The sequence below is a fragment of the Phacochoerus africanus genome, chromosome X (assembly GCF_016906955.1).
Source record: "Phacochoerus africanus isolate WHEZ1 chromosome X, ROS_Pafr_v1, whole genome shotgun sequence".
Taxonomy (NCBI): Eukaryota; Metazoa; Chordata; class Mammalia; order Artiodactyla; family Suidae; genus Phacochoerus; species Phacochoerus africanus.
In genome coordinates, this window is record NC_062560.1 from 128,966,636 (window position 1) to 128,986,875 (window position 20,240).

General features: G+C 50.3%; 1 protein-coding gene across 1 annotated transcript; it reads left to right on the forward strand.

The window, feature by feature from the left end:
• The first annotated feature begins 1,210 nt into the window (after positions 1–1,210).
• TKTL1 (transketolase like 1) lies at positions 1,211–20,240 on the forward strand. Its single transcript, XM_047764643.1, has 10 exons — positions 1,211–1,648; positions 1,734–1,861; positions 3,034–3,227; positions 8,685–8,849; positions 11,252–11,408; positions 13,292–13,422; positions 15,542–15,625; positions 18,495–18,591; positions 18,705–18,824; positions 19,387–20,240. Exons 1-10 carry the CDS (start codon positions 1,476–1,478, stop codon positions 19,557–19,559), a joined length of 1,422 nt encoding a protein of 473 aa, XP_047620599.1. The 5' UTR covers positions 1,211–1,475; the 3' UTR covers positions 19,560–20,240.

The following is a 20,240-nucleotide window of genomic DNA, read 5'->3' on the forward strand; positions in this document are numbered from 1 at the left end:
TCGCCAGCTGCGTGGGTGACTCTTGTCTGTATGATGTGGATCTGAGACGTGGGGTGCACGTGGCTGCGGTGGAGAGGAATTCATCCCGCAGAGGAGGAGGGACGCTCTGAAGAGCAGCCGTGCTTGGTGCTGGGAAGCCTGATACTCACGTCCTACAGGTGCACTTAGGTTCATTTGGTCCCTTCTCCTACAGAGACTGTCGTTTGTTGATGTGGCAATTGGATGGCTCGGGCAAGGACTGGGAGCCGCGTGCGGGATGGCATATACTGGCAAGTACTTTGACAAGGCCAGGTAAGATGTTTACCCAGAAAGCACTTAAGTGTGTCCATCCCACCCCCAGGCACTTTGGCTTTATTTATTACTTATTTGAGGAGACAGTGACTGTTTACAAATTCAGGTTACCAAGTGTTGAAGCAGTAAAGAAACTGTATGTCAGCAAACTGTTCTAGCATCTCTGAGTGGATTCTGTTGCCTGCAGTGTAGAAACCACTTTATCGGGACTCAAGTCTTTTGTAAGAGAGACAACTTCCTGTTTGCCATCGCTCAGTGAGCTTCGTTATCCAGTGAACAGATGATGTATTTGCTTTTCCATTGGGGATCCCTACATATTAACAATTAAAGGTCTTTTTCTGGAGTGTCCCCCCTTTCTGAAGACGGGCAGATTGGTGCCTTCCTTACAGGGGCGTGTGCCCAGGTGCTGTGATGTAGCCACAACGTGGGGGGTGCTGGGGGGCTTGGGGTTGGCCAAGCTAGTGTGCGTGTTCTACTCCCACCATCTCCCCAGGGTCCCTGCGTCTGCAGCCCCTCTGTCCCAGGTTCCAGCGCAGGTGGCCCCTCTGGAGGCGCTTGGCTGTGCATCCTGCCCTGCTCAGGCCGCTGCTCTGCTCCCTCTCATCTGTCGTCATTAGCTCTGTTAGTCCTTAGCCTGCCGTTAGTCACCTTTTTAAACTTCATTTTTAGCATTTTTGTGGAGCCTGCATTGTGTTTTCTTGGTGTAAATGTTTCTGCTGCGGAGGAGTTTAATATTTACTGCAGGACCTATGCTCCTGAGGTAGAACGTTTTGATCGTTCTGGTTATTGTAAATTTGTAAGATCAGAAAGAGAACGTGGCAGTTATTTAAAATGAAGTTACCAAGAAACCAGATACGCGAATGTTGGGTAGTCAAAGGGAGCTGCTTGCCCACATCCTTCTGGTTGGTTGAGCCTAGAGAAGTGGCGGAAGAACCTAGAAACAGCTTTTACAGCTTGAATGAGAAAACCAGCCCAAGGGGCATCCCATCTCGTGCGGCCCAAGCTTTTCAAACTGTGTTTCCTCAGCTGTTGAGTTGGAACTGAGTTAACATGGAAAATAGTCGTATAGGAACCTGACACCGTTGTTTCTCTCCATGAAGCACCTTTGCTCCAGTGGCCCAGAGGAGCCCCAGGCAGGGTCCTAACCTCTCTTGACTTATCCCAGCTACCGGGTGTTCTGCCTCATGGGAGATGGCGAGTCATCAGAAGGCTCCGTCTGGGAGGCCTTGGCCTTTGCTTCCCACTACAGTCTGGACAATCTGGTGGCCGTCTTCGACGTGAATCGCCTGTCCCACAGTGGAGCCTTGCCCCTCGAGCACTGCATAGACGTCTATCAGAAGCGCTGTGAAGCATTCGGGTAACTGTCCTATTTTGTGTCACTTTCTTTCTGCCCCGTCCCCCCTTCACCTTGTATGTAACCTGGCCTCCTCCTCTGTGGGCAGGTGGAACACTTTCGTGGTGGATGGCCGCGACGTGGAGGCACTCTGCCAGGTGTTCTGGCAGGCATCGCAAATGAAGAGCAAGCCCACTGCTGTCGTTGCCAAGACCTTCAAGGGCCGTGGCATTCCAAGTAAGCACATGTTTTCTTTTCTGCTCGGAGTTGTCGGAAACAGCTGTCTACACGGCGCATGCGGTGGAAGGAGGCTTAGGCTGGCCGGCTAGGCAGCTGACCTAGTGACGTGTTGGATACTCTTTCCCTCCTAGATGCTTACAGGAGTAGCAGATCTGGTTAGGGTCGAAAGGGAAGCCCGGAGCCCACGCAAGTGAGCAGGATAGGGTGGCTACAAGGATAGTCTGTCCCTTAGAGGGCTGCTGGGGAGCAACCTCCGTGGGAGTGCAGAATGAGGAAAGGCGTGTGAGCAGATGTGTGAAAAAAAGGTGTATGTGGTGCGCATGCGCTCGGCTCTGCCCACACTGAGAGGACACACCAGCAACTAATAAAGCCCTGCTTTGGGGGGAGGTAGCTGTGGAACTGGGGGTCGAGGAAGGAGGGGGTCTTGAAAGCCTTAACTTCTCGCAGGTTTCAAAGCGGACACCTGAAGTTGTTTGTCTCAAGCATAAATAGTTGCAGTGGGTGTGATTCCTGGTGCGTTTTGATAGTGATGTTTTCGGATAAAATGCTTCTGTGACTCCTCCGAATAGTCTTCTTATTCTGGTACCGCCGGTTCAGTAAATGATGCCCAGTTTGCTCCTGGAAGAAACCCGGGTGTCGTCCTTGCCGCCACCTCTCCCTTACGTGCCCCCCTGTACACGTACACAGTCCGTCATCAATTCTGACTGATTCTGCTTCTGAGCGCATCTCACGTTCACTCCTCTCTCTCCACCTCCCTTGCCCACAGCCAGCCCCTTCTCCCTAACGTGCCTGCCGTGGCAGTCTTTGTGCAGCGTGGGTCTGTTCAGTCACCTTCCCCACTTCCAGACCCTTCAGTGGTTCCCCTATTACTTTGGACAAAACTCCAGCTCCTTATATCCACAGGATCTGCCATGGTCTGCCCTGCCTGCCTCTCCAGCCTTGTCTCCCTAACTTTCCCCTCCATTCATCAGCACATGGGCCAGCAGTCCCCTCAAGAGCCTCTAGGCCTTTGTCCAGGCTGTGTCCTGCAACTGCAGTACCATCTCAGGCTCCCTGTGCCAGGTTTTTAGTCCTTGGCTGACATCCGTCCATCTGGATGTCTTTCAGATGACCAAACAGGTGCTCGTTAAATATTTGCAGAATGAATGCCTTTTACCCTTTGGTTACAGGTGTTGAGGATGCAGAAAATTGGCATGGAAAGCCAATGCCCAAAGAGAGAGCAGATGCAATTATCAAACTAATCGAGAGCCAGATACAGACCAACAGGAACCTTGAACCAAAACCCCCTGTTGAAGACTCACCTCAAATCAACATCACAGATATAGAAATGACCTCTCCACCTGCTTACAAAATCGGCGATGAGGTAGGCAAACTGCTTTTGTCCTGCTTTTCCTAAATACAAAGGACACTCTGTTTATTCTGATCTCCAGGAATGATCCAATTATTAGACGGTATGATATTTAACTGAAGAGGATAAGCCATAAAGATGGATTGATCTTCTCTTTTACTATTTCTGATGTTTATTCTTTTATTTCAGACTTAACTCAGGTCTGAATTTTTACTGGTCAGTCACTACTTACTTGCTTCCAATGCCGTGTAGCTTTTGCTTGCTTCCTAAATTCAGTTTGGGGTCTGGCAGTCCCCTGCGTGTTAAACTGCCATGATTCCGTGTCTAGCCTAAGGATGGGGGCCTGGCTGGTTTGATCTTTTTGGACTTATTCCCTGGGTTACACGAGGAAGCAGGCCGATGTGACAAAGACTAGTTCTACAAAAGGAAAAAATTAGGCTCGAAACCCTTAATATAATAAAGCTTTTTTTGTTTTTTTGTTCACATTTTTATATCCTGCCTTCTGGTGTATTACAGCAGTTCCCAAACAGGCAGTCTTCACAACCTCAGCGAACAATGTCGCAAGCCTGGGAGGAAGGAGATATTTTCTGACCCTTCTTTTTCCTGATTTATTTGGGGACATTTAGAGTGTTATACATGTTTTTTTTTTTGCCTAGTAGTATGGGTTTAAAAGTAAATGAGTTGATTCTTTGTGAAATGAGAAAAAGCAAAAGAAAGGTGTTAAGGAAGAGACACGTGTTGAGGGAGAGCACTTAGGTTGACGCTGCTCACGCCCTTCGAGTTAGCAGCGCAACTCACAGGACTTTATCCCACGGACGTGCCTGCGCAAGGGTGCAGAACAGAACGAATGTTGATTGCAGCGCAGGTTATGATGAAGTGTTTCTGTCCGGAAGGTGGGATTATGGGATCGTCTCATTTTTTGTATGTATTTTATGAACAGGAGAAGTTAAAACAGGCCAACTCATAAAAAGTTAAGAAATTAAAGAATAAGAAGTCACATTAATACCCAAATCCAAGAGTTGGCTTTCTGAATTACTATTGCAGCAGACAGTACTAGTCTATCAAAGGAGATAAAAAAATGTAAATGAATAAAATTAGTCACTGAAGGAGATGACCATAGATGCAGAGAACATTCAGAGAACTGTGAGAAAATACGCTAATTGGTATGAAAACATGTTAAGAAGTGGGCTTTTTTTTTTTTTTGAGAATACATGAAATGCTAAAATCGACTTAAAAAAACATTGGCACAACATGATGGGCAGTGCTTTGGGAGCACTGAGACGCAGGTTTGATCCCTGGTGCCACACAGTGGTTTGGGACCCGGCATTGCTACAGCTGTGGCTTAGGGGCACGACTGCGGCTCCCACTTCATCCCTGGTTCAGGAGCTCCATGTGCTGCGGGGCGGGCAAGAATGGAAAAAAAAAAAGAGGCAAAATGTTTAAGTAGATTAACAGCCATAGGAAAATTTGAGGAAGCTGTACAGGAGTTATATCTCCAAAGTACCAGTCTCACCATGCTTGTAAGAGTCTCTTAATTTTAACCTTCACAGAATAGGTAATTCCTAGGCTATTTCAAACCTTCCTGAATCTGGAAAAAGTGATTTATGAAGCCAAAACATTATAAAGCTAGCCGAAAGGAAAAAACTACAGGCCAACCTTACTTAAAAAACATCGATGTAGGGAGTTCCCGTCGTGGTGCAGTGGTTAACGAATCCAACTAGGAACCATGAGGCTTCGGGTTCAATCCCTGCCCTTGCTCAGTGGGTTAAGGATCTGGTGTTGCAGTGGGCTGTGGTGTAGGTCACAGATGCGGCTCAGATCCTGTGTTGCTGTGGCTCTGGTGTAGGCCAGCAGCTACAGCTCCGGTTAGACCCCTAGCCTGGGAACCTCCATATGCCAGGGGAGCGGCCCAAGAAATGGCAAAAAAGACAAAATAAATAAATAAAAACATCGAAGTAGGAGTTCCCATCGTGGCGCACCAGAAAAGAATCCGACTAGGAACCATGAGGTTTCAGGTGTATCCCTGGCCTCGCTCAGTGGGTTAAGGATCCAGCGTTGCATGAGCTGTGGTGTAGGTCGCAGACGCGGCTCAGATCCGGTGTTGCTGTGGCTCTGGCGTAGGCTGATAGCAACATCTCTGATTAGACCCCTAGCCTGGGAACCTCCATATGTTGCGGGTGCTGCCTTATAAAGACAAAAAAGACCAAAAAAAAAAAAAAGATTATCAATGTAGAAATTCTATTTACTTATTTATTTATTTTGTCTTTTTGCCTTTTCTAGGGCCGCTCCCACAGTATGTGGAGATTCCCAGGCTAGGGGTCTCATCGGAGCTGTAGCTGCCGGCCTACACCACAGCCACAGCAACACAGGATCCGAGCCGCCTCTGTGACCCGCACCACAGCCACAGCAAGTCCGGATCCTTAACCCACTGAGCGAGGCCAGGGATCGAACCCACAACCTCATGGTTCCTAGTCAGATTCAGTAACCACTGAGCCATGACGGGAACTCCAGATGTGGAAATTTTAAATAAAGCTTTGACCAGTCTCAATTCCATTAGTATATTAAAAGAATCAGTGAAGTTCAAATTAGTAATGCAGATCATTCTCCAGTGTCAGGAAGGGGAAAATCATGATCATTAACAATGAAGACTCAGTCCTGTCAAGGAGGAGGCAAGCCTGTCATCATTTGCAGATGAAGGGGTTGTATGTCTGGAAACCCAAGAGAATCGACGGAAAATAGTCCGAAATAATCGAGAAAGAGAGCTTATGGCAAAACTAATATACAAGGGTGAATTCTTTTGTCAATAAGATTAAGAAATTATCTCTTTTATAATGGCAATAAAAACTAAAAATATATTGGAGTTCCCATTGTGGCACAGTGTAAACGACTGGAACTAGTATCTATGAGGATGCAGGTTCGATCCCTGGCCTCAGTGGTTTGGGGATCCGGCATTGCCGTGAGCTGTGGTGTGGGTCGCAGACGCGGCTTGGATCCCATGTTGCTGTGGCTCTGGTGCAGACCGGCGGCTGTAGCTCTGATGAGACCCCTAGCCTGGGAACCTCCATATGCCCTAAAAAGAAAAAACTACTAAACATGTAAGCTCCATGTTAAGGTTCTTACGAAACTGTAGCCCTAAAGGAAACGCACGTGCCTTGTGTGTGTGAGGTGCTCACGCGGTATCGGTGAGTAGATCATTCTCAAAAGGATGCTACGCACACCCGTCACGGCCCTTACCTCTGGGGAGAGGAACTGGGTGGCTGGGAGACAGGAGGACGGGAGGAAGGTGGCCTCTTCACTCGATCTCCTTTCATGCCTTGACTCTTGTGCTTGTCTGCCTGAGTTGCCTGTTTTAAAAAATATTTTTAAGAGGATTTAGATGATGCGTAAAGACAAAGAGACAAACTTTTAATAGTTTTATTGAGGTATAATTTCCTATATAATCTACCCATTTGAAGTGTACAATTCAGTGGACTTTTAGCATATTGACAGTTTTTTTTTTTCATTTATTTTTTATTGTTATTTCCTCCAACATACCAACACACTTTTTTTTTTCCCCACTGTACAGCATGGGGACCCAGTTACATATACATGTATACATAATTTTTTCTCCCATTTTTGTGCTTCGTTGTAAGAATCTAGACACAGTTCTCAGTGTTACACAGGATCTCATTGTAAATCCATTCCAAGAGCAATAGTTTGCATCCGTTGAGCCCAAGCTCCCGGTCCCTCCCACTCCCTCCTCGGACAACCACAAGTCTATTCTCCAAGTCCGTGATTTTCTTTTCTGTGGGAAGGTTTTTTTTGTTGTTTTGTTTTTTTTTGGGGGGGGTGTATTTTTAGGGCCATACCTGAGGCATATGGAAGTTCCCAGGCTAGGAGTCAAATCGGAGCTGTAGCCGCCGGCCTACACCACAGCCACAGCAACACGGAATCTGAGCCACACCTGCGACCTATACCACAGCTCACGGCAACGCCAGATCCTCAACCCACGGAGCAAGGCCAGGGATGGAACCCACAACTTCCTGGTCCCTGGTTGGATTCGTTTCTGCTGTACCACGATGGGAACTCCATATTGACAGTATTGCGTAGCCATGACCACACTTAATCTTAAAACATTTCCATCATCCCTTTGGCAGTTACTCTCCATTCCCACCCAGCCCCTGGTACCTGCTAATCTCCTTCCTGTGTCTGTGGATTTGCCTTTTCCAGATGTTTAATGTAAATGGGCTTATAAAATATATGTGATGTTCTCAAGGCTTGTCCGTGTGGCATATACAGAACTCCATTTTATAGCTGTCCCGTGTTTTAGTGACACATTTATCTGTTGATGGACATTTGGGTTGTTTCTCCTTTTTGGCTGTTGATGCTGCAGTGAACGTTTGTGTACACCTTTCTGCATAGGTGTATTTTTGTCTTGGGTCTATAGCTAGGAGTAGAATTGCTGGGTCAGGCGGTAGTTCTGTGTGGAACATTTCAAGGAAATGCCAATCTTTTTTTTTTTTTTTTTTGGTTCTTTAGGGCCGAAGTCATGGCATATGGAGGTTCCCAGGCTAGGGGTCTACTCGGAGCTACAGCTGCTGGCCTACACCGCAGCCACAGCAATGCCAGATTCGAGCTGCACATGCAACCTGTACTGTAGCTTGCAGCAATGCCAGATCCTTAACCCACTGAGCAAGGCCAGGGATCGACCCCGCAACCTCATGGTTCCTAGTTGGATTTGTTTCTGCTGAGCCATGACGGGAACTCCACCAATGCTTGTTTTTTAATAGAAAAACTCAATGTTGTAAAAATGTTAATTTCACCTTAAACTAATCCATAAGTGCAGTTCAGTCTCAAACAGTATCCTAATGGGCTTTGTTAGTATTTATATCATGATTCTAAAGTTTTGCGTTTTAGTATTTATAGTGAGTATCACCCACTTTATAGTGAAAAAGTCACAGAGACATTTGCATTTTGGGAGATTTAAATTTTTAATCAACTATAAGAATGGAGCAGGCTGGGAGTTCCCGTCGTGGCACAGTGGTTAACGAATCCGACTAGGAACCATGAGGTTGCGGGTTCGGTCCCTGCCCTTGCTCAGTGGGTTAACGGTCAGGCGTTGCCATGAGCTGTGGTGTAGGTTGCAGACGCGGCTCAGATCCCGTGTTGCTGTGGCTCTGGTGTAGGCCAGTAGCTACGGCTCCGATTCAACCCCTAGCCTGGGAACCTCCATATGCCGCAGGAGCAGCCCAAGAAATAGCAAAGAAAAAGACAAAAAAAAATGGAGCAGAATAGTAAATTTGAGGGAAATTGATACCCTTTGAGCTAAGTCTGGATTTAAGATTGGCTAGCAATCTTTTTTATGATCCTAAATGAGATTTTTGGTGGATCAGAAATTTGCTTTGTTCATTAACACAGATGACATCTATAATTCTACACAGTTTCCCTTTCTTTCTAAATCCATTCCAAAAAACTCTACTATTTGACTTGCAGGTAGCTACTCGCAAAGCATGTGGTTTGGCTCTGGCTAAGCTGGGTCATGCAAATGATAGAGTCATTGTGCTGGATGGTGACACCAAGAATTCCACCTTCTCTGAGATATTCAAGAAGGAATACCCTGAGCGGTTCATCGAGTGCTCTATTGCCGAGCAAAACATGGTACGTGTGCTAGGGGACATCCCTCTTGCGTCTTCTCCCACCGGATGCAGGAGGCCTGCCCCGTGTTAACAGTTTTTCTCTCCGTTTGTATTTTGTTTAAGGGTCACACTGTGCAGCACATGGAAGTCCCCCGGCTGGGGGTCGAATTGGAGCTGCAGCCAGTGGCCTACACCACAGCCACAGCAATGCAGGATCCCCAACCCACTGAGCAAGACCAGGGATCAAGCATGTATCCTCATAGGTTAGCAGTTGGGTTCATTATCGCTGAGTTACAATGGGAACTCCTCTCTCCATTTATAAAAGCCAAGGAGGAGTTCCCGTCGTGGCGCAGTGGTTGACGAATCCGACTAGGAACCATGAGGTTGCGGGTTCGGTCCCTGCCCTTGCTCAGTGGGTCAACGATCTGGCGTTGCCGTGAGCTGGGGTGTAGGTCGCAGACGCGGCTCAGATCCCGCGTTGCTGTGGCTCTGGCGTAGGCCGGTGGCTACAGCTCTGATTCAACCCCTAGCCTGGGAACCTCCATATGCCGTGGGAGCGGCCCAAGAAATAGCAACAACAACAGCAATAACAACAACAAAAAAAAAGCCAAGGAAATGGAGAAGAAAGCGTCTCTGGGGAAACAAGTAAAAAACAAACTCTGAGGCAGAGTCTGAGGGGTGGCTTCTAGTGCTGCTGGGCAGGGCCTGGGAAACGGACTGACTGGCACTCTCCCCAGAAAGGCTCAGGGCAGCAGGCCAAGGACTGTAGCCATCTGACCTCAGCACTCCGGGCCTGAAGTGTCCCAAGCTCCTTTGTAGCCCTAGATGGTCTCACCCTTTCTGCCCTGCCTGGCCCACCAGCAGGCAGCCCTACAACAGCCCAGTAGGTTGAGGGCTACAGAGGTTTCTCTCTCCCCCAGTGTAGCGTGGAGCCTCGTATATCCTAGATGTTCAAATGTTGCCCTAATTGCAGCCTCAAGAATGCCAGTAGGGGAGTTCCCATGGTGGCTCAGTGGTAATGAACCCGACTAGGATCCATGAGGATGCAGTTCGATCCCTGGCCTCGCTCAGTGGGTTAAGGATCCAGCATTGCCGTGAACTGTGGTGTAAGTCGCAGACGTGGCTTGGATCCCACATTGCTGTGGCTATGGTGTAGGCCGGCGGCTATAGCTCTGATTCAACTCCTAGCCTAGGAATCTCCATATGCTATGGGTGAAGCCCTAAAAAGACAAAAACAATGGGGTGGGGAGTCCCCCTCATGGCACAGCAGAAATGAACCCAACTAGTATCCAGGAAGACGTAGGTTCAGTCCCTGGCCTCCCTCAGTGGGTTAAGGATCCGGCTTTGCCATGAGTTTGGTGTAGGTCACAGATGAGGCTCAGGTCCTGCGTTGCTGTGGCTGTGGTGTAGGCCAGCAGCTGCTGCTCCATTTCGACTCCTAGCCTGGAAACTTCCATGTGCCACACATGCAGCCCTGAAAAGCAAGCAAAAAAAATCTAGTGGAGCTGTGGCCTTAGGGAAAGCTGTCATGCTGAGCTGTGCTTCAGCCATATGCCCCATGGAAGGAGTTTGTTTTACCCCAAGATGTTCATTGTCTAGATTGGAGCCTGCTGGGCTACGTGAGCCTGGGTTCCCAGGGAGGTGAGGCTTAGGGGCTTTAAGCCATGGAGTCATCAGTATAATTCAGGTCAGAGTGACAGAGGTGGACCTCATGCTTGGTCCCCGTGGAGAGGCAAATGAGGCGTGGGACCCCAAGCCTCAGAACTCAGTCTAGCAGCCCTGGGGAGGAGGGAGGTGCACCACCCAGCAGGGAGGGAGCAGCCACGTCCGGGAGGCAGGTGGTCCATGGCGCCGAATGCCCCTGTCAGAGGTCAAGCGCAGTGGACAGAGGGGGTCAGGAGGCCTTTGTATTTGGCAGTTTGCAGGTCTCCCATGGGGGCAGCAGCCTAGGTGAACAAAGGCCGATGGTGTGAGATGAGAAAGTGGAGTCGTGGGAGAGGTCTTGTGCGAGGAGCAGGCAGAAGGGCGGGGGAGGCGGGCCATGCGAGCCCGTTTCTGGGTGAGGAGAGGGAGAAACTGAGTGACTGCGGGAGGTGCCCGGGGGAAGCGTGTGAAGGGGAGGGGAGAGAGGGGACAGAAGGCCACGGAGGAGAATGGGGAGGAGACCCATGAGGACCACGTGGTGGCCTCGAGTGTCCCAGGCTTCCCCACCCTGGACTGGAAGCAGCGGGACCAGCTGCCCTCCCTGTCTTGGCTGGTGATATTCAAGGGACACCTTGGCTTTGCCAGGGTTGCATTTTTCCCAGGTAGGTGCCTGGGAGAGGGTGCAGAGTAGAGGATATTCTGAAAACCACATAGTCTACACTGGGGAAGGGAAGGGGGTGGGGTCCAGGAGTGTTCTCATTCACCTTCTTTGCGATGCAGGTGAACGTGGCACTGGGATGTGCCACCCGTGATCGGACCGTTGCTTTCGTGTGTACCTTCGCTGCCTTTTTGACCCGAGCGTTTGACCAGATCCGCGTGGGAGCCATCACTCAAGCCAACATCAACCTCGTTGGGTCCCACTGTGGGGTATCCGTAGGTATGAGTTTTCAATGTCAGCATCTTGATCACCTTCCTCCTTTGCAGATAAAGATTAGCATGTGAGCAGTTGAAGTGCCAACGTTCTTAGTGTTCCATAACATTGGATTATTTGTAATCTCTTTTTAAAAACTGTGTTGTGTTACAGAAGTTCCAGGCACTGTGGGTAACTTTAGAGCCAGTCTCTTGGTATAGCTGTAAAGTGCCTGTTCTTTCAGTCTTCGAGAAGTAATTACCTGTCCTGAGTGTCTCTTTCGTGTCGAGCTACATACTAGGTATGAGTCAGGCCACTCCGGTGCCACAGAATTCTCTCCTGCCCTCTGGTGGGTTGCCTTAGTCTCAGTGGGGACAAGTGAGGGGCTCAGCCTATCAGGGAAACGTCCTCAAGGAGCCCACCACACGGTAGCGAGTCTGAGGCGAACACCGCTCTTGGGGCGTTAAGTACAGGACGGGCTAGATGGAAACAACAGGAAATGGGGAAGCTAGAAAGAGGATCGAGGTGTGTGTTAGCAGTGGGTAGAAAATCGGGTGAAGAGTTCCCATTGTGGCTCAGTGGTAAGAAATCCGACTAGTATCCATGAGGACACAGGTTCAATCCCTGGCCCCGCTCAGTAGGTTAAAGGATCCAGAATGGCCGTGAGCTGTGGTGTACGTTGCAGACATGGCTTGGATCCCACATTGCTGTGGCTCTGGTGTAGGCCGGCAGCTGCAGCTCCAATTTGACCCTGACCCCTAGCTTGGGAACCTCCACATGCCTCAGGTGTGGCCCTAAAAAGCAAAAAAAAGAAAAAGAGGAATTCCTGTTGGGGCGCAGCAGAAATGAATCCGACTAGGAACCATGAGGTTGCAGGTTCGATCCCTGGCTTTGTTCAGCGGGTTAAAGATCTGGCGTTGCCATGAGCTGGGTGTAGGTCACAGACGTGGTTCAGATCCTGTGTGGCTGTGGCATAGGCCAGCGGCTACAGCTCCGATTGGACCCCATATGCCTCGGGTGCAGCCCTAAAAAAGCAAAAGGAAAGAAAATCTGGTGAATCCGAGAGGGCCTGAAGAAAGAAGTCAACTTGCTGACAGAAGGAGGGTCTAAAGTTGCATGCAAAGCACAAGCCAGATGCCAGTGGTTTCTTGCTCGGGAGACACCCGGGAGCTGTGTTCAAGGCTGACAGAGATGGGAGTCTGGTGCCTGTGGCGGGCCCGTCCTCGGGGGAGTCGCTGCCAGAATGCTGGGGGGCAGCCTCGAACTGTGCCTTTGGGACTCGTACCAGGGACTTGCGGGAGAGCTAGACTGAGGGGTTTCTGGATGGGCCAGATGCAGGCAGGAGAGGGAGGAGAGCAGGCCCTGGGTACCTCAGGACACGGCCTGGACCGGGCTTGGGGGTCTGTGCCCGGGGCAGGGTGCAGGGTAAGTTTTAGACTCAGCTCAGTGGAGGAGTGGCTCCAGGTCCAAGGCAGGAGTTGGGTTTCTGAGGTTCGACATATGTCCCCGGCGTGGCAGTGTACGCAGTGACAGTCCCCTTCTTAGCTGGAACAGCTAGGCCACCCTGGCGTACATTGGGCTTTTTCTTTCCGTGGAGTTTATTTCTCCCACACACTCAGGCCCCCTGAGTTAGAGCCACACCCCGAGGGTACCCCAAAGGTGTGTTAGATGATGCTCAGCTGCTCTGACGTGGGGGCCGTGAGTCAGGACTAGGACCCGTGGTGTGCTGGCCCCCGGTGTCACTTAGGAGCCTAACCCTGCGTGTTGCGGAGTTCTCTCGAGGGAGAATGGGACAGCTTTCTAGGACGCTGCCACACCTGTGCCCCCAGCCCCTGTGGCAGCACATGCCACTGCTCGTCTCGCGGAGAACAGGCTCAGGTTTTTGTTGGGCGGTGGGTTTTCTTTCTCAGGTGAAGACGGCCCCTCCCAGATGGCCCTGGAGGATCTGGCCATGTTCCGAGCCATCCCAAACTGCACTGTCTTCTACCCAAGTGATGCCATTTCCACGGAGCATGCTGTTTTCCTGGCGGCCAATACCAAGGTATTTTCTTAAGGGGACTCTGCTTCAGACAGAAAACGTGTCTGTTTTGCTACTAGTTAGTTGCCGATGGTTTGATTTTACCCATTTTTTTCTCAGCAGGAGGGTAAGAGATATCACAGGAAATTTGGTTGTAGGATTTCTTTTAAAGATAGAACCATTACCTCCAAAAGTGATGAGGCCCATAAAACATGAATATGCTTGCATTGTAAATAAAACACTGCAGAAGGATTTGGAACCCCTGAGGACCCATGATGGGCAGGACTTGGTTCACGGAGGAGGAATGCACTAGGGCCCTGGGACAGGGAGCCCTGGGCAGGGCCCCAGGAGCGGGCGCTGTAAAGGGCGTTCAGGTGCTGGCTTCAGACACAGCCTGGACAGCTGCCACCTCACGATATCCAGAAAGCTGGGGACTTGCAAAGAGGACTCCACACCAACCCCGGGAGCCCCAGCCCCAGTGCAGCCTCAGAAACAGCTTAGAAGGGAGAGAGTTTGGCTTCGGCCCTGAAGGCTCACACAGGGGCATCACCTGAGCTCAACCCACCTCCTGTCCTGAACCCAGTCGTGGGAGGGGCTGGGGGGCAAGTCTTTGCCTTTCCAACCACGGTCACTGGACTCACCTCCCCCCGAAGCCCTGCACCCATCCGTGGCCCTGCATGGGGAGCGCTGGGCATGACTGGGTGAGCATTTGACTGCCGTTCTGAGCATTTCCAACATGGAGGCAGGAGTTCCTTTTCCTTTTTTTTTTAAAACCTAAGTGGGCTCACACATTGTTCTGGGCTTTTTTACTTGTCGTGTCCTGGAAATTGTTTTATGCCTGTGCATGTTCAGAGCAATCTCATGTATGCCTTGCTGATGGAAATCAGAACGGAGTTGGCTTCTTGGCGGGTGAGAGTGATTGGGAAAAGGTGTTCGGGAACTTTCTGGGCAGGTGCAAATGCTATCCAGACTCGGGAGACAGTTACATGCTGTGTAACTTGTCAGAATTCAGGGCCCATCCCACTTAGGTAAATTTTTACCTCAATGAAAACATACCCAGGAGCTCCCGTTGTGGTGCAGCAGAAACAAATCCGACTAGGAACCATGAGATTGTGGATTTGATCCCTGGCCTCGCTCAGCGGGTTAAGGATCTCGTGTTGCCATGAGCTGTGGTCTGGGTCGCAGATGTGGCTCAGGTCTGGCGTTGCTGTGGCTGTGGTGTAGGCTGGCAGCTACAGCTCCGATTAGATCCTAGCCTGGGAACCTCTGTGTGCTGCAGGTGCAGCCCTAAAAAGCAAAAGAAAAAAAAAAAAAGGGAAACACACCCAGTAGACCTGGTTCATAACAGGTAATGAATGAAAAGAAGCAGTTCTTGTAAATTGATGTATTCATAGTACATGATCTAATTCTGTATGTAAGTTAAGAGATAGTCTACACGTCTGAATACTCCTTTATGCTCCTGTTCACATATTCAGAGTGATCAAAAAAAAAATGTGTTTAGGAGTTCCCATTGTGGCAAAGCGAAAACGAACCTGACTAGTATCCATGAGGATACAGGTTTGATCGTTGGCCTCTCTCAGTGGATTAAAGATCCGGCGTTGCCAAGTCACAGATGCAGCTTGGATCCCACGTGGCTGTGGCTGTGGCTCTGGTGTAGGCCGGCAGCTGCAGCTCCGATTTGCCCCCTAGCCTGGGAACTTCCACATGCCGCTGGTGCAGCCCTAAAGAGCCAAAACAAAGTGTTTACATCTTCTCGTTGGGAGCATAGTCATTTTATATGCCAGTGTTTAGGACATTGTAAAGATGAGGCAGGACAAGCTCTTGTGGCAGCAGTTGTTGACCGCTGTGGTTTAGGCTTTCCATGCCGGGGGAGTCAGTGCTCCTTCCCCCAGTTTATGTTGTGTGGAGACGGAACAGATGGGTGTGGGTTTGAGAACGCCTTCATCCTAAATCAGGGAGCGTGACAGCTTGTCACTGAAGGCATCTAGCAGGGTCCTTCGCAGGCCTTCGGCCAGCTTACTAGGGGCACCTGACCTGCGCGCTGGTGGTGTAGGGGCTGTGGGTTCAGTCCTCCCCCCTCCTGAAGGCTCTTTAGTTGGAAATTGAGTTCGCCTTTCTAAACTGGTGTTCATTTACGCCCTAGGGGATTTGCTACATTCGGACCAGTCGCCCAGAAAGTGCAGTTGTTTACACCCCACAAGAGAGCTTTCAGATTGGACAGGCTAAGGTAAGGCCCTACGTTCTCCAGTGTCTTCTGGTTTTGACTGGTTTACGGGGAGAGAGAGCTCTGTTCTCAAGCCCGTGCTAGGGACCTCCACGGTTAAGGCCTCATTGTTTACTCTCGTTTTTTTAAAAAAAAATCATGACCTTTGCCTGCTTATCTTCAGGAACGAATGTTGTACCAATATCAGCCTGAACCAAACTTCTCTCCTTTCCGAAAAGACTCTTTGTTGAACTCTGAAAGTAACAACAGCTTGAAGGCGGTTGAGTTGCTTTACCGTAGTGTATCCCAGCTCAAGCTAAACAAAATCAAACAAAGCTGCTAGGTTCTGGTTGTGCAGGTCCAGGGTCAGGAACATAGTAAACATGAACCATCTTGCCTCTGGCCATCGCGTAGCCCTGAGTTTGGTTTTGCACATAGGATACAGCGCAGTCCAGGGGCCTACTGATAAAAGCTGGCTTCGTGAGGCACTTCCTGTCGCCTGCGTCGTCCAAAAGGCCTTCAAAGCACAGATTGTTAGCAGCCCAGTTTTAGAGCGGAGGGCCAGAGAAGGTGAGCAGCAAGACCAGGATTCAAGTTCAGGCAGCCACCCAGCCTCTGCGTGCCCGCCCATCCGAGCTGTGCGTGTGGAAAGCCAGCAATATCAGTATCTGTGGAGAAAAGCAGCAGCTCTGCTTAGCACCCAGCAAGCAGGGCTTCGAGAAATGGGGCACGTTTTCCTGTTGTCGTCTTCTGCGCACTTGTGTGTATTTTACATAGTTGAGATCATGCTTCATAGGAGAGCTTTTTGTCCTCCCTTTATCTTATGAGCCTCTTCAAATGTTATTAATGTTCTCCTTAAGTATATGAGAGATTGATAGCCGCTCTTAAAGGGATCACAGGTGACTTCCAACTTGATTGCCAAGGGCTAGGCTACGCCAGAATTCCCAGCGGCTAGTGCTCAGAGTGCCTGAGCGTCGAATGGCTTTGGTGCATCAGTTATGTCCGGAACAGTTCATAGTCTGCCCATTCCACTGACAGGGAAGCTGCAGTATTCACTTCAGTGTGAACTACAGGTTCTGTTGTGCCCTGGACTCCCACGTTTAAACTCAGTGCCATGTGTTTGTCTCTGGGGTGTCGGGGGGGGGGGGGGTCTCTCCGTGTCAGTTGTGTGGTTTGCAGAGCTTTCTCATATCTCTCGTCTTTTTTTCCCCCTTAATGTTTGTCCTGTCTTAACAAAATGGAGTACACTTCATGATGTGAGTTAAAATGTATGGGATAGGAGTTCCCGTCGTGGCGCAGTGGTTAACGAATCCGACGAGGAACCATGAGGTTGCGGGTTCGGTCCCTGCCCTTGCTCAGTGGGTTAACGCTCCGGCGTTGCTGTGAGCTGGGGTGTAGGTGGCAGACGCGGCTCGGATCCCGTGTTGCTGTGACTCTGGCGTAGGCCGGCAGCTATAGCTCCAATTCGACCCCTAGCCTGGGAACCTCCAGATGCCACGGGAGCGGCCCAAGAAATAGCAAAAAAGACAAAAAAAAAAAAGTATGGGATAATACGCATGGCATGGATAAGTCAAGGGCTGGGCTTGCAGGTGTGTGCATATGTACTAATATTTATATATGAGAAGGTTAGGACACTTTCAGAGAATTGGGCTGGAGTTCCCATCGTGGCTCAGTGGTTATCGAATTCGACTAGCATCCATGAGGATGCAGCTTCAATCCCTGACATCTATCAGTGGATTAAGGATCCGGTGTTGCCGTGAGCTGTGGTGTAGGTCGCAGACGCGGCTTGGATCTGGTGTAGGCCGGCAGCTGCAGCTCCGATTGGACCCCTAGCCTGGGAACCTCCAGGTGCTATGGGTGTGGCCCTAAAAAGACCCCCCAAAAAAAAAAATTGGGCTGCGAGGGTTAGAAGCCCTGAGTATTTGTGGTTCTTAAGCTACAGGGAAACCTTTACAGAGGGATGAAATGCAGACTAATTCCAGGTGCCTTTGGTTGGGTGACGTGGGAGTAAACAAAAGTGCGAACAAAGACCGGAGAGCCCCCTCTGCGTCCGGAAGAGCCAGTGATGGGGAGCATGGGCTTTGAAGTTAGATGGGCCTGGCTGCTGGTCTCAGCTCTGCCCTGAGCACGTTGCTCCGGCTCTGAGATTGGCTTTCCTCAGCCACACAATGGGCCCATTCATGCAGGAGCCTGGCAGGGCACTTGGGCATGCGAGGTGCTTGGCACAGAGCAACTCTCAAAGGGCCCAGAAGTGTCCCCAGTAACACATTCGTCATCAGAGTCCAGGCTGCTTGTGTGTCCCAGCAAGACATCCCAGCAGTCCAGAGGTGGTGCCTTTTCAGACTCCTTGGCAGGTGGAGTCCGTGCTTCGGCCTCTGTCTTCTGCCTTTCCCTTCCCAGTTGGAAACCCCCCCTTCCCTGCTGAAGGCTCATTTTGCGCGTGTGTCGTGAAAGAACTTAGGAACGCGGCATCCTGAATCAGGAGGAAAGGTAGATGAACTTGTGAAACAGACGTGAAATGGAGCTTATTAAAAATAGTGTGTCCTTGGGGATTCCCGTTGTGGCACAGTGAGTCGAGGATCCAGTGTTGCCACTACCCCAGAGTTGCTTTGGTCTAGGTGGCCACCGTTGCTGTGACTACGGTGTAGGCCAGCAGCGGTAGCTCCAATTTAACCCCTAGCCTGGGAACGTATATGCCGCCAGTGCGGCCCTAAAAAGACAAGGAAAAGATGGTGTCCTTGTGTGTCAGTGTGCAGATGCAGCCTTTTATAGTGAACTAGCGAGGAGTGAGAGTGGCAGGGCCAAGGGACAGCAGCGCACTGGGGTCCTCCACTCTGAGAGGCGCTTCCTGTGCGGTAAGCGCGGTGTTTTTGTCTCGTGGACGCCACACTAGGTCATCCGCCAGAGCGTCGACGACAAGATCACAGTTGTTGGAGCAGGAGTTACTTTGCATGAAGCCTTAGCAGCTGCAGATGAGCTTTCCAAGCAGGGTGAGTAGGCTGTTTCTGAATGTCGGAGTCGCGCCTAGGGAGGGGTGTGCCCCCATCCGCCTTTTTATTCCAAGTCGGCTTCACACGCCAAGCTGGTTTTCACCATTCTCCAGATATTTCTGTCCGTGTCATCGACCTGTTTACTGTTAAACCCCTGGATGCTGCCACCATCATCTCGAACGCAAAAGCCACAGGCGGCCGGATTATCACAGTGGAGGATCACTACCCAGAAGGTGTGTGCAGGTCTTGGGGGTTATGTTGGAAGTCTGCTTTGGTGGACTGTGTGTTTTGTTTCCTTGATTGATGGAGCCCCAGTTGGGAGAGGCCCTGCTGTGGGTGGGGCTGGGAGCAATTTGGAGACTCAAGGTTTCAAGTGAGAAGAACTCTTCTGTTAGGGAATGACTGGGTGTTGTTTGTTTGTTTTAGGGCCGCATCTGCGGCATATGGAGGTTCCCAGGCAAAGGGTCAAGTTGGAACTCGAGCTGCTTTTCTGCACCACAGCCGCAGTGGGATCCGAGCCTGGTCTGTGACCTACATCACAGTTCAGGGCAACGCCAGATCCTTAACCCACTGAGCCAGGCCAGGGATCCAATCGAACCTGCATCCTCATGGATGCTAGTCAGCTTCATTTCTGCTGTGAGCCACAAAGGAACTTGCCAGGAAATGACTGTTGGAATCAATGGCAAGTGAAAAATGTTTCTCCCTCCTGGGAAACAGGTTCAGAGGCCCCTGTGGTGGGGTTTGAAGGGTGACTAGCCACTTCCAGAACAGAGCCTGACACCCTTGCTTCTCCAGGTGGTATCGGGGAGGCCATCTGTGCAGCGGTCTCCATGGAGCCTGACATCCTGGTCCATCAGCTGGCAGTGCCAGGAGTGCCTCGGAGTGGGAAGCCGAGTGAGCTGCTGGATGTGTGTGGAATTAGTGCCAGACACATCATAGTGGCTGTCAAATGCGTTCTGATGAATTAAAACAGCTGTGGGCTTTGGTCTTGAGAGACCAGCCCCAATGCCTCACGTTTAGGCTTTGGTGCCACACAGTGATTTAAATGCACACTGTTGTGCTTTTACTACTTTCAGAAGCAAGACAAGTTAACTCCTTTCCTGTTAAGCCGTAACTACATAGTGTAACTCTTTTGAATCTTTAAAGTACATTATAAGAAAAGGTTTTAAGGGACAGAATAGCTAACAAAACAACCACCTGATCATAAGTGTTCTGATGAGACTACAGATAACTGGGCATAGGGTTAGGAGGCCAACAGAGGGCAACAGTTTGTGAAATGGGTGTACTTTTCCTTGTGAGTAGAGGAAGTGTGAAGTGAAGTGGAGACTGCAGTCGCCCAGATTGCAGCCCCGTATCACTGCGCTGCGCACTGCTGCCGTCCTACCTGCAGCCTCCCAGGTACCGTGTGACTGCAGTTGCCCTGGAGTGTCCTCCGGTGTTTGCTTTCATCTCCCTCCTACGGCGCGGTGCCCATAGAGCAGCAGCGAAAGCTCTCAGGACGTCCTGCGCTGCTTGCAGTGACGGTTCTGTGAAGAGAGGACACACCTAGTTCTAGCTCCACACTGCACCTCTTGGGAGATCTCAGAGGGGTCGCCTTTGCCCAGTGACCAAATGAAACTGTTAGCTCAATTATATTCATGTCCTAAGGA

Bases quoted from the DNA above. Each gene is read 5' to 3' on its own strand.
- TKTL1 (XM_047764643.1), top strand. From the start codon at position 1,476: ATGGGAGATGGCGAGTCATCAGAAGGCTCCGTCTGGGAGGCCTTGGCC. The intron at 8,850-11,251 runs GTACGTGTGCTA...TTTGCGATGCAG, and splicing joins CTATTGCCGAGCAAAACATG to GTGAACGTGGCACTGGGATG. The intron at 15,626-18,494 runs GTAAGGCCCTAC...ACGCCACACTAG, and splicing joins TTCAGATTGGACAGGCTAAG to GTCATCCGCCAGAGCGTCGA.